Below are 20,472 nucleotides of genomic sequence, written 5' to 3' on the forward strand. Positions count from 1 at the left end.
AATGGAGGCTCTCTTGGCACTGAGCTGTACTTCCGTGGGGCAGGGGTGATGTAGGTGAAGCTATGCTTATTGGCCTCTTCAGTGCATCTGTTCTTGGATTTTTTTGCTCCAATGGGGTCCTGGAACTTCTTTGCTGGACTCCTAGACTCTTAACAAAGGTACTCTCATATGTGAGTGGTTGTCAGAATTGGTTCATTGTTGGGAGATGACAATGGAAAACTCAAATTCTTTTTATTTTATTTTATTTTATTTTGAGATGAAGTCTCACTCTATTGCTCAGGCTGGAGGGCAGTGGCGCAGTCTCGGCTCACTGCAACTTCTACCTCTCGGGTTCAAGCGATGTTCATGCCTCACCCTCCTGAGTAGCTGGGACTACAGGCATGACCCACCATGCCAAGCTAATAATTGTAATTTTGGTAGAGACGGGGTTTCACGATGTTGGCCAGGCTGGTCTTGAACCCCTGACTTCAAGTGATCTGCTTGTCTTGGCCTCCCAAAGTGCTGGGCTTATAGGCATGAGCCTCCATGCCTGGCTGGAAAACTGAGATTTCTCCATCTTGCTGATGTTACTTTTCAAAGAGGTTTTTGAACAAAAAATGATGAAAATAATTGCTAACATGATCACAATAGCATTCTGGGCATGTGACTATTAAAACATATATTTTAGGCCGGGCGTAGTGGCTCTTGCCAGTAATCTGAGCACTTTGGGAGGCTGAGGCAGGCAGATCACCTGAAGTCAAGAGTTTGAGACCAGCCTGACCAACATGGTGAAATCCCGTCTTTACTAAAAATACAAAATTAGCCAGGCATTACATACCTGTAATCCTAGCTATGGAAGAGGCTGAGGCAGGAGAATCCCTTGAACCCAAGAGGTGGAGGTTGCAGTGAGCCAGGATTGTGCCATTGTACTCCAGCCTGGGCAACAAGAGTGAAACTGTCTTAAAATAAAAAAAAACCAAAACCATATTTTAATCAGGCTATACTTAAATTTTTGCTCGTCATTTATAAAATACAACTTGGTATCTATTATAAGAATTTTTCCATATTGTGACATCTTTCATATTTTTTGCATAAGTGTTTGCTTTTTTTTTTTGAGACAGAGTCTTGCTCTGTCGCTCAGGCTAGAGTGCAATGGCATGGTCTTGGCTCACTGCAACCTCTGCCTCCCGGGTTCAAGTGATTCTCCTGCCTCAGCTTCCCAAGTAGCTAGGATTACAGGCACCCACTACTGCACCTAGCTAATTTTTGTATTTTTAGTAGAGATGGGGTTTCTCCATTTTGGCCAGGCTGGTCTCGAACTTCTGACCACCCACCTGGATCCACCCACCTCGGCCTCCCAAAGTGGTGGTATTACAGGCATGAGCCACCATACCCAGCCAAAATGTTTGCATTTTGAAAGCTATGTATATAACAAATAAATGGGGCTGGGGGTAATGGTGCATGGCAGTAATTCTGTGCTTTGAGAGGCTGGGGCTGGCAGATTGCTTGAGCCCAGGAGTTAAAGACCAGCCTGGGCGAGTAGTGAGACCCTGTCTCTACCAAAAAATACAAAAAAATTAGCCAGTATGGTGACAGGTGCTATAGTCCCAGCTACTTGGGAGGCTGAGGCAAGAGATCAACTGAATGTAGGAGGTTGAGGCTATAGTGAACTGTGATTGTGCCACTACACACCAGCCTGGGGCACCGAGCAAGACCCTCTTTTTTTCTTTGTTTAAAAAAAGGATAAATTGTAGCATATTTCTATAGTGGAATACTACACAGCAATAAAAAATGAACTACTTCCAACACAACCATATAGATGAATTTTGGATTCATTTTGTTTATGTTGTGAATTTATGAATAAATTTTTCCCCATATGGATAGAGAATTGTCCCAGCACTATTTCCTAAATAGTGCATATTAAATTCCCTCTAATTTGTAATGCCACCTCTGCTACATATTCAATTTTCTTTTTTTAAATGAAAAAAAATTATTTTTTTACTTTTTTTTCTTTTTAGGAGACAGGGTCTTGCTGTGTTGCCCAGAATAAAGTGCAGTGGTACATTTTTAGCTCACTGTAACCTTAGATTTCTGGTCTTAAGGGATCCTTCTGCCACACCTTCCTCAGTAGCTGGGACTACAGACATGAATCACCACTCCTGGCTAATTATTTACTTACTTACTTATTTATTTTGAGGCAGAGTCTCATTCTGTCACCCAGGCTGGAGTGCACTGGTGTGATCTCAGCTCACTGCAACCTTCGCCTCCCAGGTTCAGGCAGTTCTTGTGCCTCAGCCCTCTAAGTAGCCGGGACCGCAAGCATGCCACCATGCTGGCTCATTTTTTGTAGTTTTTTGTAGAGATGGGGTTTTGTGATATTGCCCAGGCTGGTCTCGAGCTCCTGAGCTCAAGTGACCCACCTGCCTCGGTCTTTCAAAGTGCTGGGATTACAAGCATGAGCCACCCATACCTGGCTTGATTTTTTTTATGTTTTGTAGAGACTGGGTCTACTATGTTGCCTAGGCTGGTCTTGAACTCATGGCTTAAGGCGATCCTCTCACCTTGTCCTCCTGAAGCACTGGGATTATAAGAGTGAACCACCAAATTCAGCCCCTCTAATTTTTGTATCTGTGTGAATTTATTTCTGAACTTGATTCTGTTCTACCATTCTGTTTCTCTAATTTGTCACATTTGTTAATTACTGACTTAAGAAAAGTACTTATATATATTAGAGCATATCCCTCACTTCATTATTTTCCTTTGGAATTGTATCAGCTGCCCTTTGTTTTACTCTGCCATTTAAATTTTAGAATTAGCTTATAATCTCTAGGAAATGTTTTGTTGGAATTTTTATTGGAATTGCATTGCATTTATGGATTAATTTGGAAAGAATTAATGTATTTACATTATAAAGGTTTCCCATTCATGACAAGATACAGTTATTTATTCTTCCTATCTTTCAGTAAAATTTTATAATTTTATTTTTAAAAGATTTAGATGCTTTTGGTTAGACTTTCTTAGGTAGCTTAAAGTTTCTGTTTCCATTACAAATGATATATTTTTAAAATTCCATTTTTAATTGTTATTGCTATATAAAACTGGTGGTTAATTTTTTAAATTTATCTTTTAATTGTCTTGTCAACCATCTTGTTGAATTATTTTGCAGGTTTGCCCACATATTATCTTAAATTTTCCATATAGATAATCATATTGTCTGAATAATGATCAGTTTCTTTCCCTTTTCTTTCTAATTTCTTCATGTTTCTATTTCTGGCTATGCTGGCTCATACTTCAGTGCATTGTTTATCAGAGGCAATGAAAAAGACATCCTGGTTTTGTTGCTTACTTTAAAGGAGTAATTACTAGTATCACACCCTTTATTGAGATGTTTGCTGTAGTTAAAAATTCTTTTTTAATTAACAACTTTATTGAGCTGTAGTTCACATGCTTAAAATTCACCTTTTTAAAGTAAGTTCTGTGGGTTATGATTAGTTATTTTTATTTGATTAAGGAAATTTGCCCTAATTCTAATAGGCTAAGAAATTCATCACTATGATTATCAAAGTTTTTAGAAATTAATTTTTACCAAAGTAGTATACCTATAGAATTTAAAGAGTCAGTTAGTTCTATTGAGAAAAGCATTCTTCTGACTAACTTTGGAGTACACTTTTGTCTCTTAATAGTGGTTTCTTCTGTTATTTAGCTGCATTTAAAAAAATAACATGGGTTCTGCTTCTTTTGAGTTTTCAATTTTAGATGTTCTCTGTTGATTTCCTGTTAAGTATAATGATGATTTAGCTCCTTTAGACACGCACACCCTCACACACATTTCTCTCTCTCACACACACACACACACACACTCACTCACACACTCACTCATGTGCTCGCTTGCTCTCTCTTCCTCCTATGCTTCCTGCTTTTCTGCCCTTTTTTCTTCTCTCTCTCTATTCTCTTTTCTGCCAGTATAGTTATATTGATATTCAGTGTGGATATCATCACATGTATGTATTATTATAGCTCATGACAGTAATGTCATGTAGCTTACTTGATTATATTTTTATACAACTTTGTTTCCTAAGGAACGATAATTAACTATTTATTTTTTCCATTGCTTAGTTTTCTATTTTTCTACCCCTAACCCAGCTGCCAATGTTTAGGTAACCTGCCTGGAATTGAGCTTGGTGTACTCTCATGATTCAATATGTAGGATTTCATTTAGCCCTTCTGTTTTTAGTACAGCGCCTCACCGTTAGTAGTTTGTATTTTCTATATTTTATCAGAATAAATTGCCAGTGTTCTGCCAGTGTTGGAGAAGAATATTAGCCTTGAGGTAAGGTGTTGCTGAGTGGACTTCATTTTTCAAAAAGAATGATTTTATATTTGTATTTCATTGCAGGGCTGAATATTTTTCCAAGTTAATGTTGTCTTTCTTGTTTGTTCTTTGTTGGTTTTTTTTTTTTTTTTAGGTCTTTGTACTTATTTGTATTCTTTAATATTTTGTTCAGTGAAGGGGGATTTTTTATTATAGATTTGTGTTGTTTCATGATCTATCTGAATATTAAAATGTATCTTATTTATCCTATTTCCCCGTTTTATTTTTATTGAACACGTTTTATTGTCAAATATCAGAGTTGTCACCCGTATCTTTTATTGCTTCAGTATTCAGAATTTTTTACAATGAGGGAAACATACTCTTCTGTTTTCTTATAATTTTTTCTTAATGTCCACACTTCCATCCATATTAAAACTTTTAAGTCATGTAAAGACGAATGAGCCAGTTAACATACATTTTATTTAGCATGTATTGTTTCCTTAAGTCATTTAATTTTGCTTGTGATATAGTCATATTATTCTCAGCATCAGAATTACTCCCTGGAAATAATTCACGGATTTAAGGCAGCATATCAACACTTTAAAGCCCTTTGGAGAAGCCATTTGCTACATTTTAATTTAATTATTTACTTCTGAAAGGCACCAAATAATACCCTGATTGTCTGAGAAGTAATGACTCTTCAAAATACCTACTTATTATTAAAGAGTCTTTGACTCTGAGGAGAATTTTGCTAATATGGCGATCTAAAATTAATATCGTTAGCATTGTGCATTAATAATTGTCTTAGTCTGTTTGTATCGCTATAAAAAAATACCTGAGACTGGGTAACTTATAAAGAAAAGAGATTGATTTGGTTCACAGTTCTGCAAGTTGCACAAGAAGCATAGCACCAGCAACTACTTTTGAAGACCTTAGCCTGCTTCCACTCATGGCAAAAGGTGAAGGGGAGCTGGTTTGTGCAGATCACATGGCAAGAGAAGGGAGGTTGAGGCGGGAGAGAGAGAGAGAGAGAGAAAGAAGGGAGGTAGGTGTCAGGCTCTTTTTAACAACCAGCTCTCATGGGAACTAATAGAGCACTAACTCACCTCCTCTCCACCTAGGGAGGGTGTTAATCTATTCATGAGGTATCTACCCTCATGACCCCAAACCTCCTGTTATGCCCCACTTCCATTATTGGGGATCAAATTTCAATATGAGATTTGAAGTTAGAGTGTCAAACTATAGCAATTCTGTTTACCTAAAATTTCAATGCATGTTTTGTTTGGGTTTCATTATATTTTTGAGAAGTTTCATTTTCTGATTTCCTCCCAACCCCTCTATACTTAATATGGTAATTTCTTATAGGGACATTTTTCTGCTGTTCTTCAGAAAGAGGAAAAAATCTCACCAATTTATGGTAAAGAGGAGGCAAGAGAAGTGCCAATTATTAGTGCATCAACTCAAATAATGCTTAAAGGACTTTTTATGGTTCTTGACTACCTTTTTAGGCAAAACAGCAGGTAAGTGAAAATAACTGCTGTGTATTTTCCTTTTAAAAATAGCCTAATTTGGGTGCTAGCATGTGTTTAATACATACCAATTTGGGGTGAGTAAATAGGAGAACTGAAAATAAGTGTCATACTTATTATTATATATTTGCTCTTATTGACACAGACTTAGAGGAATTGAAATTAGTATGGTGTTTTTTTGAGACGGGGTGAGGGGGGCACTTGCTCTGCCACCCAGGCTGAAGTTCAGTTGGATGATCACAGCTCACTGCAGCCTTGACCTCCCGGGCTTAAGCAGTCCTCCCACCTGTTTCCTGAGTAGCTGGGATTACAGGTGTGCACCACCCATTCCCAGCTAATTTTTTAATTTTTTTTTTTTTTTTTTTTTTTTTTTTTTTTTGGTAGAGATGAGATCTCACTATGTTGACCAGGATGGTCTTTAACTCCTGGCCTCAAGCGATCCTCCCACCTCAGCCTCCCAAAGTGCTAGGATTATAAGCATGAGCCCGTGCCTGGCCAAAATTAGTCTTTTATATTAATGAATATTGAAATCATTAAATAAATATATTTAATTAATTAATATTAAATTGTTATCTTCTGTTGCTAAAGTTTTCTTATGTTCCTACAGTGTCAGAAAGTCTTTTTTTTTATGGCAAACTGTGGAAAATGAAAACCAACTCCTCTTATCCTATCACTTAAGTTATAGCTCTGGTATTTTTTTTGTTTATTTTATTGTGGTAAAATATACATAAAATATACCATTTTAACCATTTTACATATACAACTCAGTGCCATTAAATATAACATATTTGCAATGTTGTACGTTGTACTTATTTCCAGAAATTTTTTATCATTTCAAACAGGAATTCTATACCCATGAAATAATAACTCCCTAGAGTCTTTCCCCTCAACTCCTGCTAACCTATATTCTATTTCCATCTTATGAACTTATCTTTTCTAGCTATTTCACATAAGAGCAATCATACAGTATTTGTCCTTTTGTGTCTGGCTTATTTCAATTCACTTAGCACAGTGTTTTCAGAGTTCATTTATATAGTATCATATCAGAATTTTGTTTCTTTCTGTGGCTGAATAATATTCCATTGTATGTACATGCCACATTTTGTTAATTTATTATGTTAATGGACATTTGGGTTGTTTTCATTTTTTGCCTTGTGAACAATGCTACTATGAACGTTAGTATACAAATCTTATTTCTGCCTTCAGTTCTTCTGGGTGTATATACATATGTAGCAGTGGAATTGCAGGATCATATGGTAGTGCTACATTTAACTTTTTAAGGACTCGGCATACTGTTTTCCACAGCAACTGCACTATTTTGCATTCCCATAGCAATGTACAAGGGTTCCAGTTTCCCCACATCCATGCCAACAGTCTGTATAGCAGCATATATCAGAATTGTTATTTTGCTGACACTTTTTATTTTGTTTTTTTGTATAATAGCCATCCTAATAGGTGTCAACTGATATCTCCTGGTTTTTATTTGTATTTGCTAATGACTAGAGATATTAAGAATCTTTTCTGTGCTTTATTGGCCAATTGTATGTCTTTTTTGGAGAAATATCTATTGAAGCTTTTTGCCCATTTTTGAATTACTGGGTTTTTTGTTATTGAATTGTAGTTACTTATATATTCTGGATGTCAATCCTGTAAGAGATACACGCTTTACAAATATTTTCTCCCATTCTATGGGTTGTTTTTTCATTTATTGATAGTGTTCTTTGATGCAGAAAAGCTTTTTAATCTTGTTAAAGTCCAATTTCTTTCTCTCCTTTTTTTTTTTTTGTTGTTGCCTGTACTTTTAGTGTCACATCCAGTAAATCATGGCCAAATCTGATGTCACGAAGATTTCCCCTTTGTTTTCTTTTAAGAGTTTTACAGTTTTTGGCTCCCCGTAGTTTTATAAGATTCTCTCCACAGTTGTTTTTAGTATATGTGCTGCCGAAGCGAGCACTCTCTCCACAGTTGTTAAGTTCACAGCTTTCATTTTGAGATCTAATCTCTCTAGGGGTGAAATCAGTAATGAAATACTATGGTGAAGACATGGTAGAGAATACCACATTTTATTCTTTTTAAGCTTAGCCATTTTCTAGATTCTTATTGAAAGTAGTTATAAACTGGATGGGATCACAGATAACATCTGGTTCAGTACCTTCATTAAAAGTAGATGAAGGCTGAGACTCAGGTTTCAAAGGAATGTAAAAATTTTATAATTAGCTGCTAACACTTTCAAAACTTTAAGTAAAACTTATCTTCCCATTTTCTCGTGTAATAAAAAAGTATAACCCACCTTTTAGTTCCTTTAACCATAATACTGTTTTCTATTTTGTAACTAATCATATAGTAGAGAATGCAGAGAGCTCTGGACTGGGAGTTAGGAGGCCTGGATTTTAATTCTGCTTCTGCTGTGACATATATAATGTTTGAAAATGAGGTTAGAAAGTAGCTGGTAAAAGATAGATGGTTAGATGATTGCTGATATTCCCTCTGAGAATCAGTTGATTCTAGGATTTAATGGCTTAATTGATATCAGAATTACTGAATTTAATTAATGGTAAGGAAAATGTTATCTTTGAATGGGAAGGTACCAGCTCTTTCAAATAAGTTTTAATATAATCAGTTTTTATATTGCATGTAGCTGGGTTATAGGTTTTATAAAGTTTTGCCATTTAATTAGCATTTTCTTTGCATCTAGATTTGCAGATGATTATAAAATTGCTATTCAACAGACTTACTCGTGGACAAATCAGATTGATATTTCAGATAAAAATGGGTGGTTGGTTCTACCAAAAAATAAGAAACGTTCACGACAAAAGACTGCAGTTCATGTGCTCAACTTTTGGTGCTTAAATCCAGCTGTGGTAAGCTCATCATATAAATGGAAATTTTGTCTTCTTGCTCAGTACCAGCATTTTAATGAACGTGGTTAACTCTTTTAAAGATAGTTGTTTTGTTTTTGTTGTTTTTTTGAGGCAGGGTCTCACTCTTTCACCCACGCTGGAATGCAGTGGTGCAATCTCAGCTCACTGCAGCCTTGACCTCCTGGGCTCAAGCGATCCTCCCATCTTAGCCTCCCAAGTAGCTGGGACTACAGGCATGCGCCACCATGCCCAGCTAATTTTTGTAATTTTTGTAGAGATAGGATTTCAGCATATTGCCCAGGCTGATCTCAGACTCCTAGACTCAAGCATTCCTCCTGCTTCAGTCTTCCAAAGTGCTGGGATTACAGATATGAGCCACTTTGCCTGGCCTTTTTAAAGATAATTTTATATAGCTAATGTTATTTTCTTTTAGGCCTTTTCAGATATTAATGGCAAAGTTCAGACTATTGTTTTGACATCCGGTACATTATCACCAATGAAATCCTTTTCGTCAGAACTTGGTGTTACATTTACTATCCAGCTGGAGGCTAATCATGTCATTAAAAATTCACAGGTTAGTTATTTTTTTTGTTTTTGTTTTTGTTTTGTTTCTGAAGGGCTTCAGTGTTTCTACTTCAATATAACTGTTTAAACAAGTTAGGAGGTACCTGAAGTGCCAGCAAGTAAATCTTAATAGGAAATTCAACATTCCAGTTTTACAATAAAAGAAAATCTGTCAGCTACTTAATAGTTTGTCAACAGAAGGAAATAATCCAGTCACTTGGGATACAAAGGCTGTATTTCAGCTTCATTTAAATAAGTTTTAGTTTTGTAATGAAAACAAATTTTTGATTTCTTTAGTTCTCATTGTATAATTATTTGTGTGTGTGTGTTTATTTATTTATGAGATGGAGTCTTGCTCTGTTGCCCAGGCTGGAATGCAGTGGTGCTCTCTCAGCCAACTGCAATCTCTGCCTCCCGGGTTCAAGGAATTTTCCTACCTCAGCCTTCCAAGTAGCTGAGATTACAGGTGTGTGCCACGTGCCCAGCTAATTTTTTATTTTACTTATTTATTTATTTTTAGTAGAGACAGGGTTTCACCATGTTGTCCAGGCTGGTCTCTAACTCCTGCCCTTAAATGATGTGTCTGCTTCAGCCTCCCAAAGTGCTGGGATTATAGGCATGAGCCACCATGCCCAACCTATTTATGTTTTATTTATTTATCTCTGTATTGTTATTTTTACTTTTATTTTTTGAGATAAGGTTTTGCTCTGTCACCCAGGCTGGAGTGCAGTGGTGCGATCTTGGTTCACTGCAGCCTACACCTCCCGGGTTCCAGCAATTCTCATGCCTCAGCCTCCCAAGTAGCTGGGATTATAGGTGTGTGCCACCATGCCCGGCTCGTTATTATGTTTTTAGTAGAGTTTGTCACATTGGCCAGACTTTCTTTATCTTTTTAGAGACAAGGTCTTGCTATGTTGCCTAGGCTGGTTTCAAACTCCTGGGCTCAAGTAGTTCTCCTGTCTCAGCCTCCTGAGTAGCTGGGACTTACAAGCATGTACTACCATGCCCAGCTTGTATAATTATTTATGCTTCTCTTTTCCATTAAACTACAGTGTATCCTGTTTCTTCCTTTTACATCCACATTCTTCCTCTGTGCTAATATTTGGCATGTATTAGCATGTTTGAATATGTGAAATGAATTAAAAGTACTCTTACAAATCCTATGATTTAGCATTCTAATGTTTTATAATGATGCCTAATAAATGTTATTTTAATTTTTGTAGAAATGTATAGATTGTCATTTTTCATTATGCCTTCTGGTTTCTTTTATGAAGTGGTTAGCTATGGGCTTAACATCACCTGTGTGCCTAACACAATGCTAGTTCTTTATTAAACTATATATACAGGTTTATAGGTGGGAACATTTTTGGTTCTCACAATTACTTGGGAGCAACTATGGCATTTGGTAGTTGGGAACTAGAATGCTAAACTCCTATGTAGCTAAGAATTGTGCTTTCCAAAATGCTAGAGTGTTCCTGTTGAGAATTGCAACTATGAACAGCAGTGAAGGAAGAATACATGTTCCACATTTTCAAGTTGGTTTCTTGAGGCACAGATAAATATGGGAAGTTGGTAAATTCAGCATACGTTTTTCGTAAGAATGTTATTACAGGCTCTGTGTTCTCAACCTACTGTACAAAAGTTCATTTACCCTGTAATGTCACTGAATTATAATAATAATGGTAGTTGTGCCACTGGATTCTGTTATACTATAATATTTTCCCTAAACTTAAAATTTTTAAAAAATTTTAATTGTGGTAGAATATACATGACATAAAATTTACCATCTTAACCATTTTTGAGTATACAGCTCAGTCTTATTAAGCATGTACATATTGTTATGCAACCAATGTCAAGACTTTCTTCTCTTGAAAAACTGAAACTCTATTTCTATTAAGCAACTCTCCTTTCCCTCCCTCTCCCCAGCTCCCGGTAACTACCCTTCTATTTTCTGTTTCTATGGACTTGATTACTATAGATACTTCATATAAGTGGAATCATAAATTATTTCTTTTTTGTGACTGGCTTATTTTACTTAGCATAGTGTCCTCAAGGTTTGTCCATCTTGTAGATAATGTCTTCAAAGTTCATCTATGTTGTAGCATGTGCCAGAATTTCCTCTTCAAAGGTGAATAGTGTTTCTTGTGTGTATATGCCTGTGATATTGTAATATATATATATATTTAATCTTCTACTCCATTTCCTGGCACAATCTCCAAAGTGACATTTTGTATGCTATTGAGATGACTAATGTTAGGGGGCTCTAGGTAGTATCAGGATGAGGGCTGGTCTATAGGAGAGTTGGGATTTTCACCCCCATTCCTTACCCTCTGGGGAGGGCTTGGAGGAGATGGTGCTAAAGGTTAAGTTTATCCTAATGGCCAGTGGTTTAATCAATCATGCCTGCATAATGAAGCCTCCATAAAAACCTGGAAGGACAGGGTTCAGAGAGCTTCCAGATAGCTGAACACTTGGAGGTTCTGGAGAGTGATGTGCCTGGGAATCAAAGCTCCGAGCCCCTTTGCACATACATCTCTTTATCTGTATCCTTTGTAATATCTTTTATAATAAATCGGTAAGTGTAGGTAAATGTGTCCCTGGGTTCTGTGAGCAGCTCTACCAAATTAATTGAACCCAAGCAGAGGGTTATAGGATGCCCGATTTCTAGCTGATCAGTCAGAAGCACAAGTAAAACAATTGTGACTGGCAACAGAAATTGGCGGCAGTCTTGAGGACTGAGCCCTCAATCTCCGGGATCTGAAGTTGTTTCCCAGTAGATAAAGTCAAAATTGAATTGAATTAGAGGACACCTAGTTGATGTCTGTTGCAGAGTTGATTGGTTGCTTGATATGTGGAGAAAACTTCCCAGACATTTAGTCATAGAAGTTTTCTTTGTTGATTGTTGTGGCATGAGAACAAAGGGAAAAGTTTATTTGTTTCTACTCAATTTTGATAATTCATTCATCCATTGATTCTCTAAACTGTATTTCAAAAAATTAGAAATTTCAAAAAAGTTGGAAAAATAATATTAATATAGTGAATAGCTTTATATCCTTCACCTAGATTCATCACTTGTTAACATTTTGCAAAATTTCTTCTCTCTTCATCTCTCTACATATAAGGGAGATAGAATTGCAAATAACTATAAAATGTAGTGGGTATGATTTTTCTATGATCAAGGATCTTTGAGCACCAATGAATTTTTGAAAGAGTAGTTCCTGTCATTTTTGAGACTTGCCTATGGCAAATTGTACTGGCCTTCATCCCCAGTATTTTGGAATTAACTGATTCTGCTATAGGCATATATTCATTTCACTTGTTCATTTATTCACCTAACAAAAATGTGTTACATGCTTAAATTTTGCAAAGCTATTAAGTAGAGACAGGTACAACCTGTTTTGCTTTCAAAGAATTTTCACTATAAGAAAATTTAGTGATCTGTTAAAAGCAAAGCTGTTATAAGTTAAATCTGTATACAATTAATTAAAGGTAATAAAAAAAAACCCCAACAATTCAAAAATAAATTTTTGTTAAACTTACTGCTTGATCTTTTATGTAAATACTTCCAAATAAATACTAATTTCCATTCCTTTTTCAGGCATAACTCTAATATAATGATGTACTCATATTCTAGGTTTGGGTTGGTACCATTGGATCAGGCCCCAAGGGTCGGAATCTCTGTGCTACCTTCCAAAATACTGAAACATTTGCGTTCCAAGATGAAGTGGGAGCACTTGTATTATCTGTGTGCCAGACTGTGAGCCAAGGAATTTTGTGTTTTTTGCCATCTTACAAGGTAAGGGAATATTTATTGTTTCTTTTGGCTTTCAATAAGCATTTACATTTAAATATTGTCATGCTAATTTTAAAAATTACCACAGTAAGCTTCCTAGGGTCAGAGGCAACAAGGTAATAATTATAGTTTTCTAAACATCATATATTGTTTTGCTTATTTTTTGATTAAGATACTGCCTGATTGTCCTACCTCTGTTTTACTTAAAAGTCTGAAAGAGCAAGGCTGAACGTGGTGGCTCATGCCTGTAATCCCAGCAGTTTGGGAGACTAAGCTGGAAGGATCACTGGAGGCCAGGAGTTCGAGATCACTTTGGGGAACATGGTGAAACCCTGCCTCTGCAAAATACAAAAATTAGCTGGGCGTGGTGGCACACACCTATAGCCCCAGCTACTTGGGAGGCTAAGGTAGGAGGATTGCTTGAGCCCAGGAGGTTGAGGTTTCAGTGAGCCATGATTCCCCCACTTCACTTCAGTGTGGGCAATAGAATAAGATGGTCTCTAAAATAAAATAAAATAAAATAATGTGAAAGAATAAAAGTCTTCATGCAATGTTAGTTATATAGGAGAAGTGTTTATGTGTACATTATTTTTATTCTTAGGGACAATTTGAAATTTTCAGAGTTGAAAGAAAAGGAACATTCTTTTTTACTTTCATAAATTACATTTCTGAATGTTTCATTAAAGTTAATCTAAGCTAAACTTTCTTTTTTGCCCTCATTTTACTTTCTGTATCTGGCAAGAAGAATTTTGTTGTTGTTTTTAGTCTGATTTTTAATAATTTTTTTAGTTAATTTGAAATTATGTAGTATATTTTGGTCCTCCTAATATTCAAAGCATTAACGCCACATATAATTCCTGAAAGTAACATCACATTGTATTAAAATCTAACCTAAATACAGTGTAGAGAAGTGGCATTCCCTTCTCTTTTTTTCCACAGTACCTCTAAGGACAGAAGCATTTGAAGCAGTCTGTTTGAATGACAGTATTGATACTTTTGACTCTTCTGTTGTCTTTCTGTACATATGTACTTTGAAAGCTAGGGATACACTAAAACAATTAGTCTCTTGTAGATAAAGGATTTGTTTTCAAAAAATATTTAATCAGATCATTTTTTACAAGAATATCTGAAATTAAAATGGACATAAACATAAAAAAAATTTTTTTAAAATATTTTATTGCATTTTAGGTTTGGGGTACATGTGAAGAACATGCAGGATTGTTGCATAGGTACATACAGGGCAATGTGGTTTGCTGCCTTCCTCCCCATCACCTATATCTGGCATTACTCCCCATGTTATCCTTCCCCAACTTCCCACCCCCCGCTGTCCCTCCCCTAGTTCCCTCCCACAGACCTCAGTGTGTGATGCTCCCCTTCCTGTGACCATGTGTTCTCATTGTTCAACACTGCCTATGAGTGAGAACATGCCGTGTTTGATTTTCTGTTCTTGTGTCAGTTTGCTGAGAATGATGGTTTCCAGGTTCATCCATGTCCCTACGAAGGACACGAACTCATTGTTTTTTATGGCTACATAATATTCCATGGTGTATATGTGCCACATTTTCCCTGTCCAGCCTATCATCAATGGGCGTTTGGGTTGGTTCCAGGTCTTTGCTATTGTAAACAGTGCTACAATGAACGTATGTATGCATGTGTCTTTATAATAGAACGATTTATAATCCTTTGGATATATACCCAGTAATGGGATTACTGGGTCAAATGAAATTTCTATTTCTAGGTCCTTGAGGAGTCGCCACACTGTCTTCCACAATGGTTGAAATAATTTATACTCCCACCGACAGTGTAAAAGTGTTCCTATTTCTCCACATTCTCTCCAGCATCTGTAGTCTCCGGATTTTTTTTTTTTTTGAGATGGAGTTTCACTCTTGTTACCCAGGCTGGAGTGCAATGGCGCGATCTCGGCTCACCGCAACCGCCGCCTCCTGGGTTCAGGCAATTCTCCTGCCTCAGCCTCCTGAGTAGCTGGGATTACAGGCATGCGCCACCATGCCCAGCTAATTTTTTTTTGTATTAGTAGAGACAGGGTTTCACCATGTTGACCAGGATGGTCTCAATCTCTTGACCTTGTGATCCACCCACCTCGGCCTCCCAAAGTGCTGGGATTACAGGCTTGAGCCACCGTGCCCGGCCAGTCTCTAGATTTTTTAATGATCATCATTCTAACTGGCGTGAGATGGTATCTCAGTGTGGTTTTGATTTGCATTTCTCTAATGACCAATGATGAGCATTTTTTCATATGTTTATTGGCCTCATATATGTCTTCTTTTGAAAAGTGTCTGTTCATATCCTTTGCCCACTTTTGAATGGGTTTGTTTTTCTCGTGTAAATCTGTTTTAGTTCTTTGTAGATTCTGGATATTAGCCCTTTGTCAGATGGGTAGATTGCAAAAATTTTTTCCCATTCTGTTGGTTGCCGGTTCACTCTAATGATTGTTTCTTTTGCTGTGCAGAAGCTCTGGAGTTTAATTAGATCCCATTTGTCTATTTTGGCTTTCGTTGCCAATGCTTTTGGTGTTTTAGTCATGAAGTCCTTGCCTATGCCTCTGTCCTGAATGATTTTGCCTAGGTTTTCTTCTAGGATTTTTATGGTGTTAGGTCTTGTGTTTAAGTCTTTAATCCATCTGGAGTTAATTTTAGTGTAAGGTGTCAGGAAGGGGTCGAGTTTCTGCTTTCTGCACATGGCTAGCCAGTTTTCTTAACACCATTTATTATACAGGGAATCCTTTCCCCATTGCTTGTTTTTGTTGGATTTATCAAAGATCAGATGGTTGTAGATGTGTGGCCTTGCCTCTGAGGCCTCTGTTCTTTTCCATTGGTCTATATCTCTGTTTTGGTACCAGTACCATGCTTTTTTGATTACTGTAGCCTTGTAGCATAGTTTGAAGTCAGGTAGCATGATGCCTCCAGCTTTGTTCTTTTTGCTTAGAATTGACTTGGCTATGTGGGCTCTCTTTTGGTTCCATATGAAGTTTAAGGTGGTTTTTTCCAGTTCTGTGAAGAGGGTCATAGGTAGCTTGATGGGGATAGCATTGAATCTATAAATTACTTTGGGCAGTATGGCCATTTTCATGATACTGATTCTTCTTAACCATGGGCATGGAATGTTTTTCCATCTGTTTATGTCCTCTCTTATTTCCTTGAGCAGTGGTTTGTAGTTTTCCTTAAAGAGGTCCTTTACATCCTTTGTTAGTTGTATTCCTAGGTATTTTATTCTCTTTGAGAGAATAAAATTTATTCTCTTGAATAACTAAATAAATATTTATTCTCTTCTAAAATTAATTTATTCTCTTGAGGCAATTGTGAATGGCAATTCGTTCTTGATTTGGCTCTCTTTAAGTCTGTTATTGGTGTATAGGAATGCTTGTGATTTCTGCACATTGATTTTGTATCCTGAGACTTTGCTGAATTTGCTTATCAGTAAGGAGATTTTGGGCTGAGATGATGGGGTTCTTCTAAATATACAATCATGTCGTCTACAAATAGAGACAATTTGACTTCTTCCTTTCCTAATTGAATATCCTTTATTTCTTTTTCTTGCCTGATTGCTCTGGCTAGAACTTCCAATACTATGTTGAATAGGAGTAGTGAGAGAGGGCATCCTTGTCTAGTGCCAGATTTCAAAGGGAATGCTTCCAGTTTTTGCCCATTCCGTATGATATTGGCTGTGGGTTTGTCATTAATAGCTTTTATTATTTTGAGATACGTTCCGTCGATACCTAGTTTATTGAGGGTTTTTAGCATAAAGGGCTGTTGAATTTTGTTGAAGGCCTTTTCTGCATCTATTGAGATAATCATGTGGTTTTTGTCTTTGGTTCTGTGTTTGTGGTGAATTACATTTATAGACTTGTGTATGTTGAACCAGCCTTGCATCCCCAGGATGAAGCCTACTTGATCGTTATGGATAAGCTTTTTGATGTGCTGTTGCAATCGGTTTGCCAGTATTTTATTGAAGATTTTTGCATCTATATTCATCATGGATATTGGCCTGAAGTTTTCTTTTTTTGTTGAGTCCCTGCTGGGTTTTGGTATCAGGATGATGTTGGTCTCATCAAATGATTTGGGAAGGATTCCCTCTTTTTGGAATAGTTTCAGAAGGAGTGGTACCAGCTCCTCTTTGTATGTCTCAGCTGCTCACTTTCAGCCTGTGTGCATCCTTAAAAGCTTTTGTAGGCAGTGTGTAGATGGATCATCTTTTCTTACTCTTTCTAAATTGCTCTGGCGATTAAGACTCTATGTCTTTTTGTTAGAGTGTAATTCATTTACATTTAAGGTAGTTATTGAAAGGTGAAGTCTTATTACTGCCATTTATTTATTTATTTATTTATTTATTTATTTATTTGAGACAGGGTCTTGCTCTGTCACCTAGGCCAGAGTGCAATGGTGTGATCATAGGTCGCTATAACTTTGAACTCCTGGGTTGAAGGGGTCCTACCGCCTTAGCCTCCTGAGTAGCTGATACTACAGGCATATGCTACCACACCCAGATAAATTAAAAAAAAATTTTTTTTTCTTTTTTTTTTTTTAAGAGTCAGGGTCTTAATGTTTGCTCACACTGGTCTCAAACTCCTGGCCTCAAGCAATCCTTTTGCTTCAGCCTCCCAAAGCGCTGGAACTACAGTTGTGAGTGACCACGCCCACCCAGCATTGTGAATTACTTTCTAGTTGTTGTGTATACTTTGTTTTTTTATTTCTCTTGCTGTCTTTCTTTGTGATTTGATGGTTTCCTGTAGTGGTACACCTTGAGGCCTTTCTATATTTGTTATGCAATGCATGGTAATTTAAATATTTTTCTTTCCAAAACATTTCTTTTCAAGTTTTAGAGCAACAGATTTACAGCAGATTCACATGGCAATACTTGAAAGTAGTCATTTTTAGGCAACATTATAGTGGTTGCTTCTTATTCATTTGCTTCCCTTAGCCTAGATTCTAACAGGGCAAGTGCACTGAACTCATTACTTATTAATTAATTATTAGCCCATTTACAGAATTATAGAAAACTAGTTGCCTTTTTTGCCTACAGTTAATCTATTCAGGAAAAGAATGAAATGTATAGTTGAGTTTGTGTGAATAAGTTTATTAATTCACATTTCAGCCAACATTAACTCAGCTCACAGTTCTTCACTCTAAAAAAGTAGAACAAGTCAAATGATATACATTTTAACTAAATGGTTACTTCAGACATTGATGAATTAACTGTTGATGAAACAACAGTAATTCAGAATTTATGTTTCAAAGAGTTAAGAATTTGTTCCATATATACATAGTATTGAGTTCTTATTGTTTTCTATTTTTTTTTTTTTTAAGACAGTGTCTCACTCTGTCACTCAGGCTAGTGAAGTGGTGCAATCACTGGCTCATTGTAGTCTTGACCTTCCCAGCTCAGGTGATCCTCCCACTTCAGCCTCCTGGGTAACTGGTACTACAGGAACATAACCACCATGCCTAGTTAATTTTTTGTAGAGATTGGGTTTGGCCATGTTGCCCAAGCTGGTCTTGAAATCCTGAGCTCAAACGATCTGTCTGCCTTGGCCTCCCAAAGTGCTGGGATTACAGGTGTGAACCACTGTGTTTGGCTTTTTTGTTTTATTTTCACCTGATTTCAGGAAAGTAGATTTTCATGAATAAATATATTGTTTTACAAATGTCATTTAAAAATTTTTTTTGCCTCGTAAATATCTCTGTATATTTTTATCAGAAAGTATCAAGAAGTAACTTAATAAATGTGTCACTAGTGTAATAATGCACTAGTAGTGCAGCTGTGGCATTTTCAGAGTCCTCAATATTTTAACTAATTTATGAGAGGGAGTGTTCCTTTTCAGAGAGGACTGTAGGATCTTCATTTCCAGTTAGATTGCCAACAGAGGTCTTACTTTCACTTTAGGGCAGTATTCGTCTATATTATTCCTCCAAGTGCACTACTGATGGCATCTGTGTTCATAAAAAGTTTGATTCTGAAATATAACCCAGCCTTTTGCAGTGAAGGTGCTGAGTCAGATATCACCAAACCAGAAGTTGTTTCAATAGAAACAGAAGTTGTTTCAATAGAAATTCATATTCTTGGTTTTCTTCTATTTTCAGTTTGTATTTAGCAAAAATTAAGGATATTCCATCTTTATTGTAACTAAAAAAGTTAAGAATACTACTTTTTTCGTTTTTATTAGTATTTAAAAGAAACTTTTTTATTTCTAACATATGCTACCTATAGGTACATATCAAGTGAATAAAAGAAAGTAAACATTTAAAACATATGAATACTTCATGAAATGAATAATGAAGAATCATCTTTAGATGGAAAAATATAGCAGGTTCTACCTATGAAATAAATTATGTGAATAAGATTACAAAAGATGGTAGTCTGTTTAGGCAGACCTATTAAAAGCATTAAGACTTGAGTACTGGCTATTAAAGTGAGTATAAATGGCAATATTATAAAGTTAAACACATGCCAAAAAACATTTTCCAGAGGACTGGGATTGTAACAATACCATTAATGAGGGCAAAGAGGTCTTAATGCAATTTGCACTTTCTAAAGTTTCAAAAAGAGGCTTTGAGTTAGTGTATTATTAATGTACTGAACATCTGGAACTATGTAAAAGCTATGGACATTGAGCAAATGCAGGATTTCCCCACTAGGTTGCATTCTAACTTATTGCCTCCCTAGTGAGAAACTGGTTTTAAAGAAGTTTGACAAAGCAAAATGACAATATCCAGATAAGGCATGAACATTCCAAAGTGTCTTTTAGTTTGTGAAATCTGACTTAAAAAAAAATTGCCTCTGAGGTTAACAAATCGAAGTGATGTGAATACCAATTAGTAAATTAAATCATCTCTATTACTGTATGTTGGCTGGTCTCCCTAGGTGAATAGTATTTACCCTTTATGAGCTATTAAGTAAGATATTTATAACAAAGATACCTCATATTCTTCATATATGTAAGCCATAAGACCTGAGAGACAGCTCCGTGTCATTGTACTTTCCTTTAAGTTAATTGATTTTTAGGTGCCTAGTTAGGATACCTAAGAGAATTTAACAGTTTAGTTATTTTTGTGTTTAGTTATTTATGTGATTTCTTTGGCAAGATGGAAATAGTTAAGCTGTCTAAGTGTGTAATTTGAGTGTCAGCTGTAACGAGAATGTAAAAACTGTAGATCTAAATGTTTCGTTATCTGAAACTTAAAATTTGTTGTAGACCATTTTTGCTAAAATAACCAGTATGTTTTTGCTGTAGAATTGTACTCCAAATTTGCAGGTAGCCACTGTGTAATCCTTAAGGAAACGTTTTAAGGTAATTAAAAAAATCTCCACTGAAGAAATTAAAGTAAACATTGTGTTCTGTGGAAATGTGTCATAGTCAACAAATTCTCCCTGTTATGTATGAAGTGTTCCTCGTAGCTCTTTGCCTGAACTGAAATC

At 36.3% G+C, this 20,472-nt stretch overlaps 1 protein-coding gene across 4 annotated transcripts in view; it reads left to right on the forward strand.

Moving 5' to 3' along the window:
* The window catches only part of BRIP1 (BRCA1 interacting helicase 1), a 154,336-nt gene that overhangs the window by 63,839 nt on the left and 70,025 nt on the right, over window positions 1–20,472 (forward strand). For 2 of the 4 annotated variants that reach the window (XM_012445557.2, XM_012445560.2), the window contains exons 10-13: window positions 5,657–5,811; window positions 8,516–8,681; window positions 9,115–9,255; window positions 12,880–13,041. In XM_012445557.2, the coding sequence (XP_012300980.2) occupies window positions 5,657–5,811; window positions 8,516–8,681; window positions 9,115–9,255; window positions 12,880–13,041 (624 nt within the window). The remainder of the gene's footprint in view (window positions 1–5,656; window positions 5,812–8,515; window positions 8,682–9,114; window positions 9,256–12,879; window positions 13,042–20,472) is intronic. The other 2 variants (XM_012445558.2, XM_012445559.2) reach the window with 2 other exon arrangements.

The sequence above is a fragment of the Aotus nancymaae genome, unplaced genomic scaffold (genome assembly GCF_030222135.1).
Source record: "Aotus nancymaae isolate 86718 unplaced genomic scaffold, 86718_ANA_hifiasm-v0.15.2.pri h1tg000018l, whole genome shotgun sequence".
Classification (NCBI taxonomy): Eukaryota; Metazoa; Chordata; class Mammalia; order Primates; family Aotidae; genus Aotus; species Aotus nancymaae.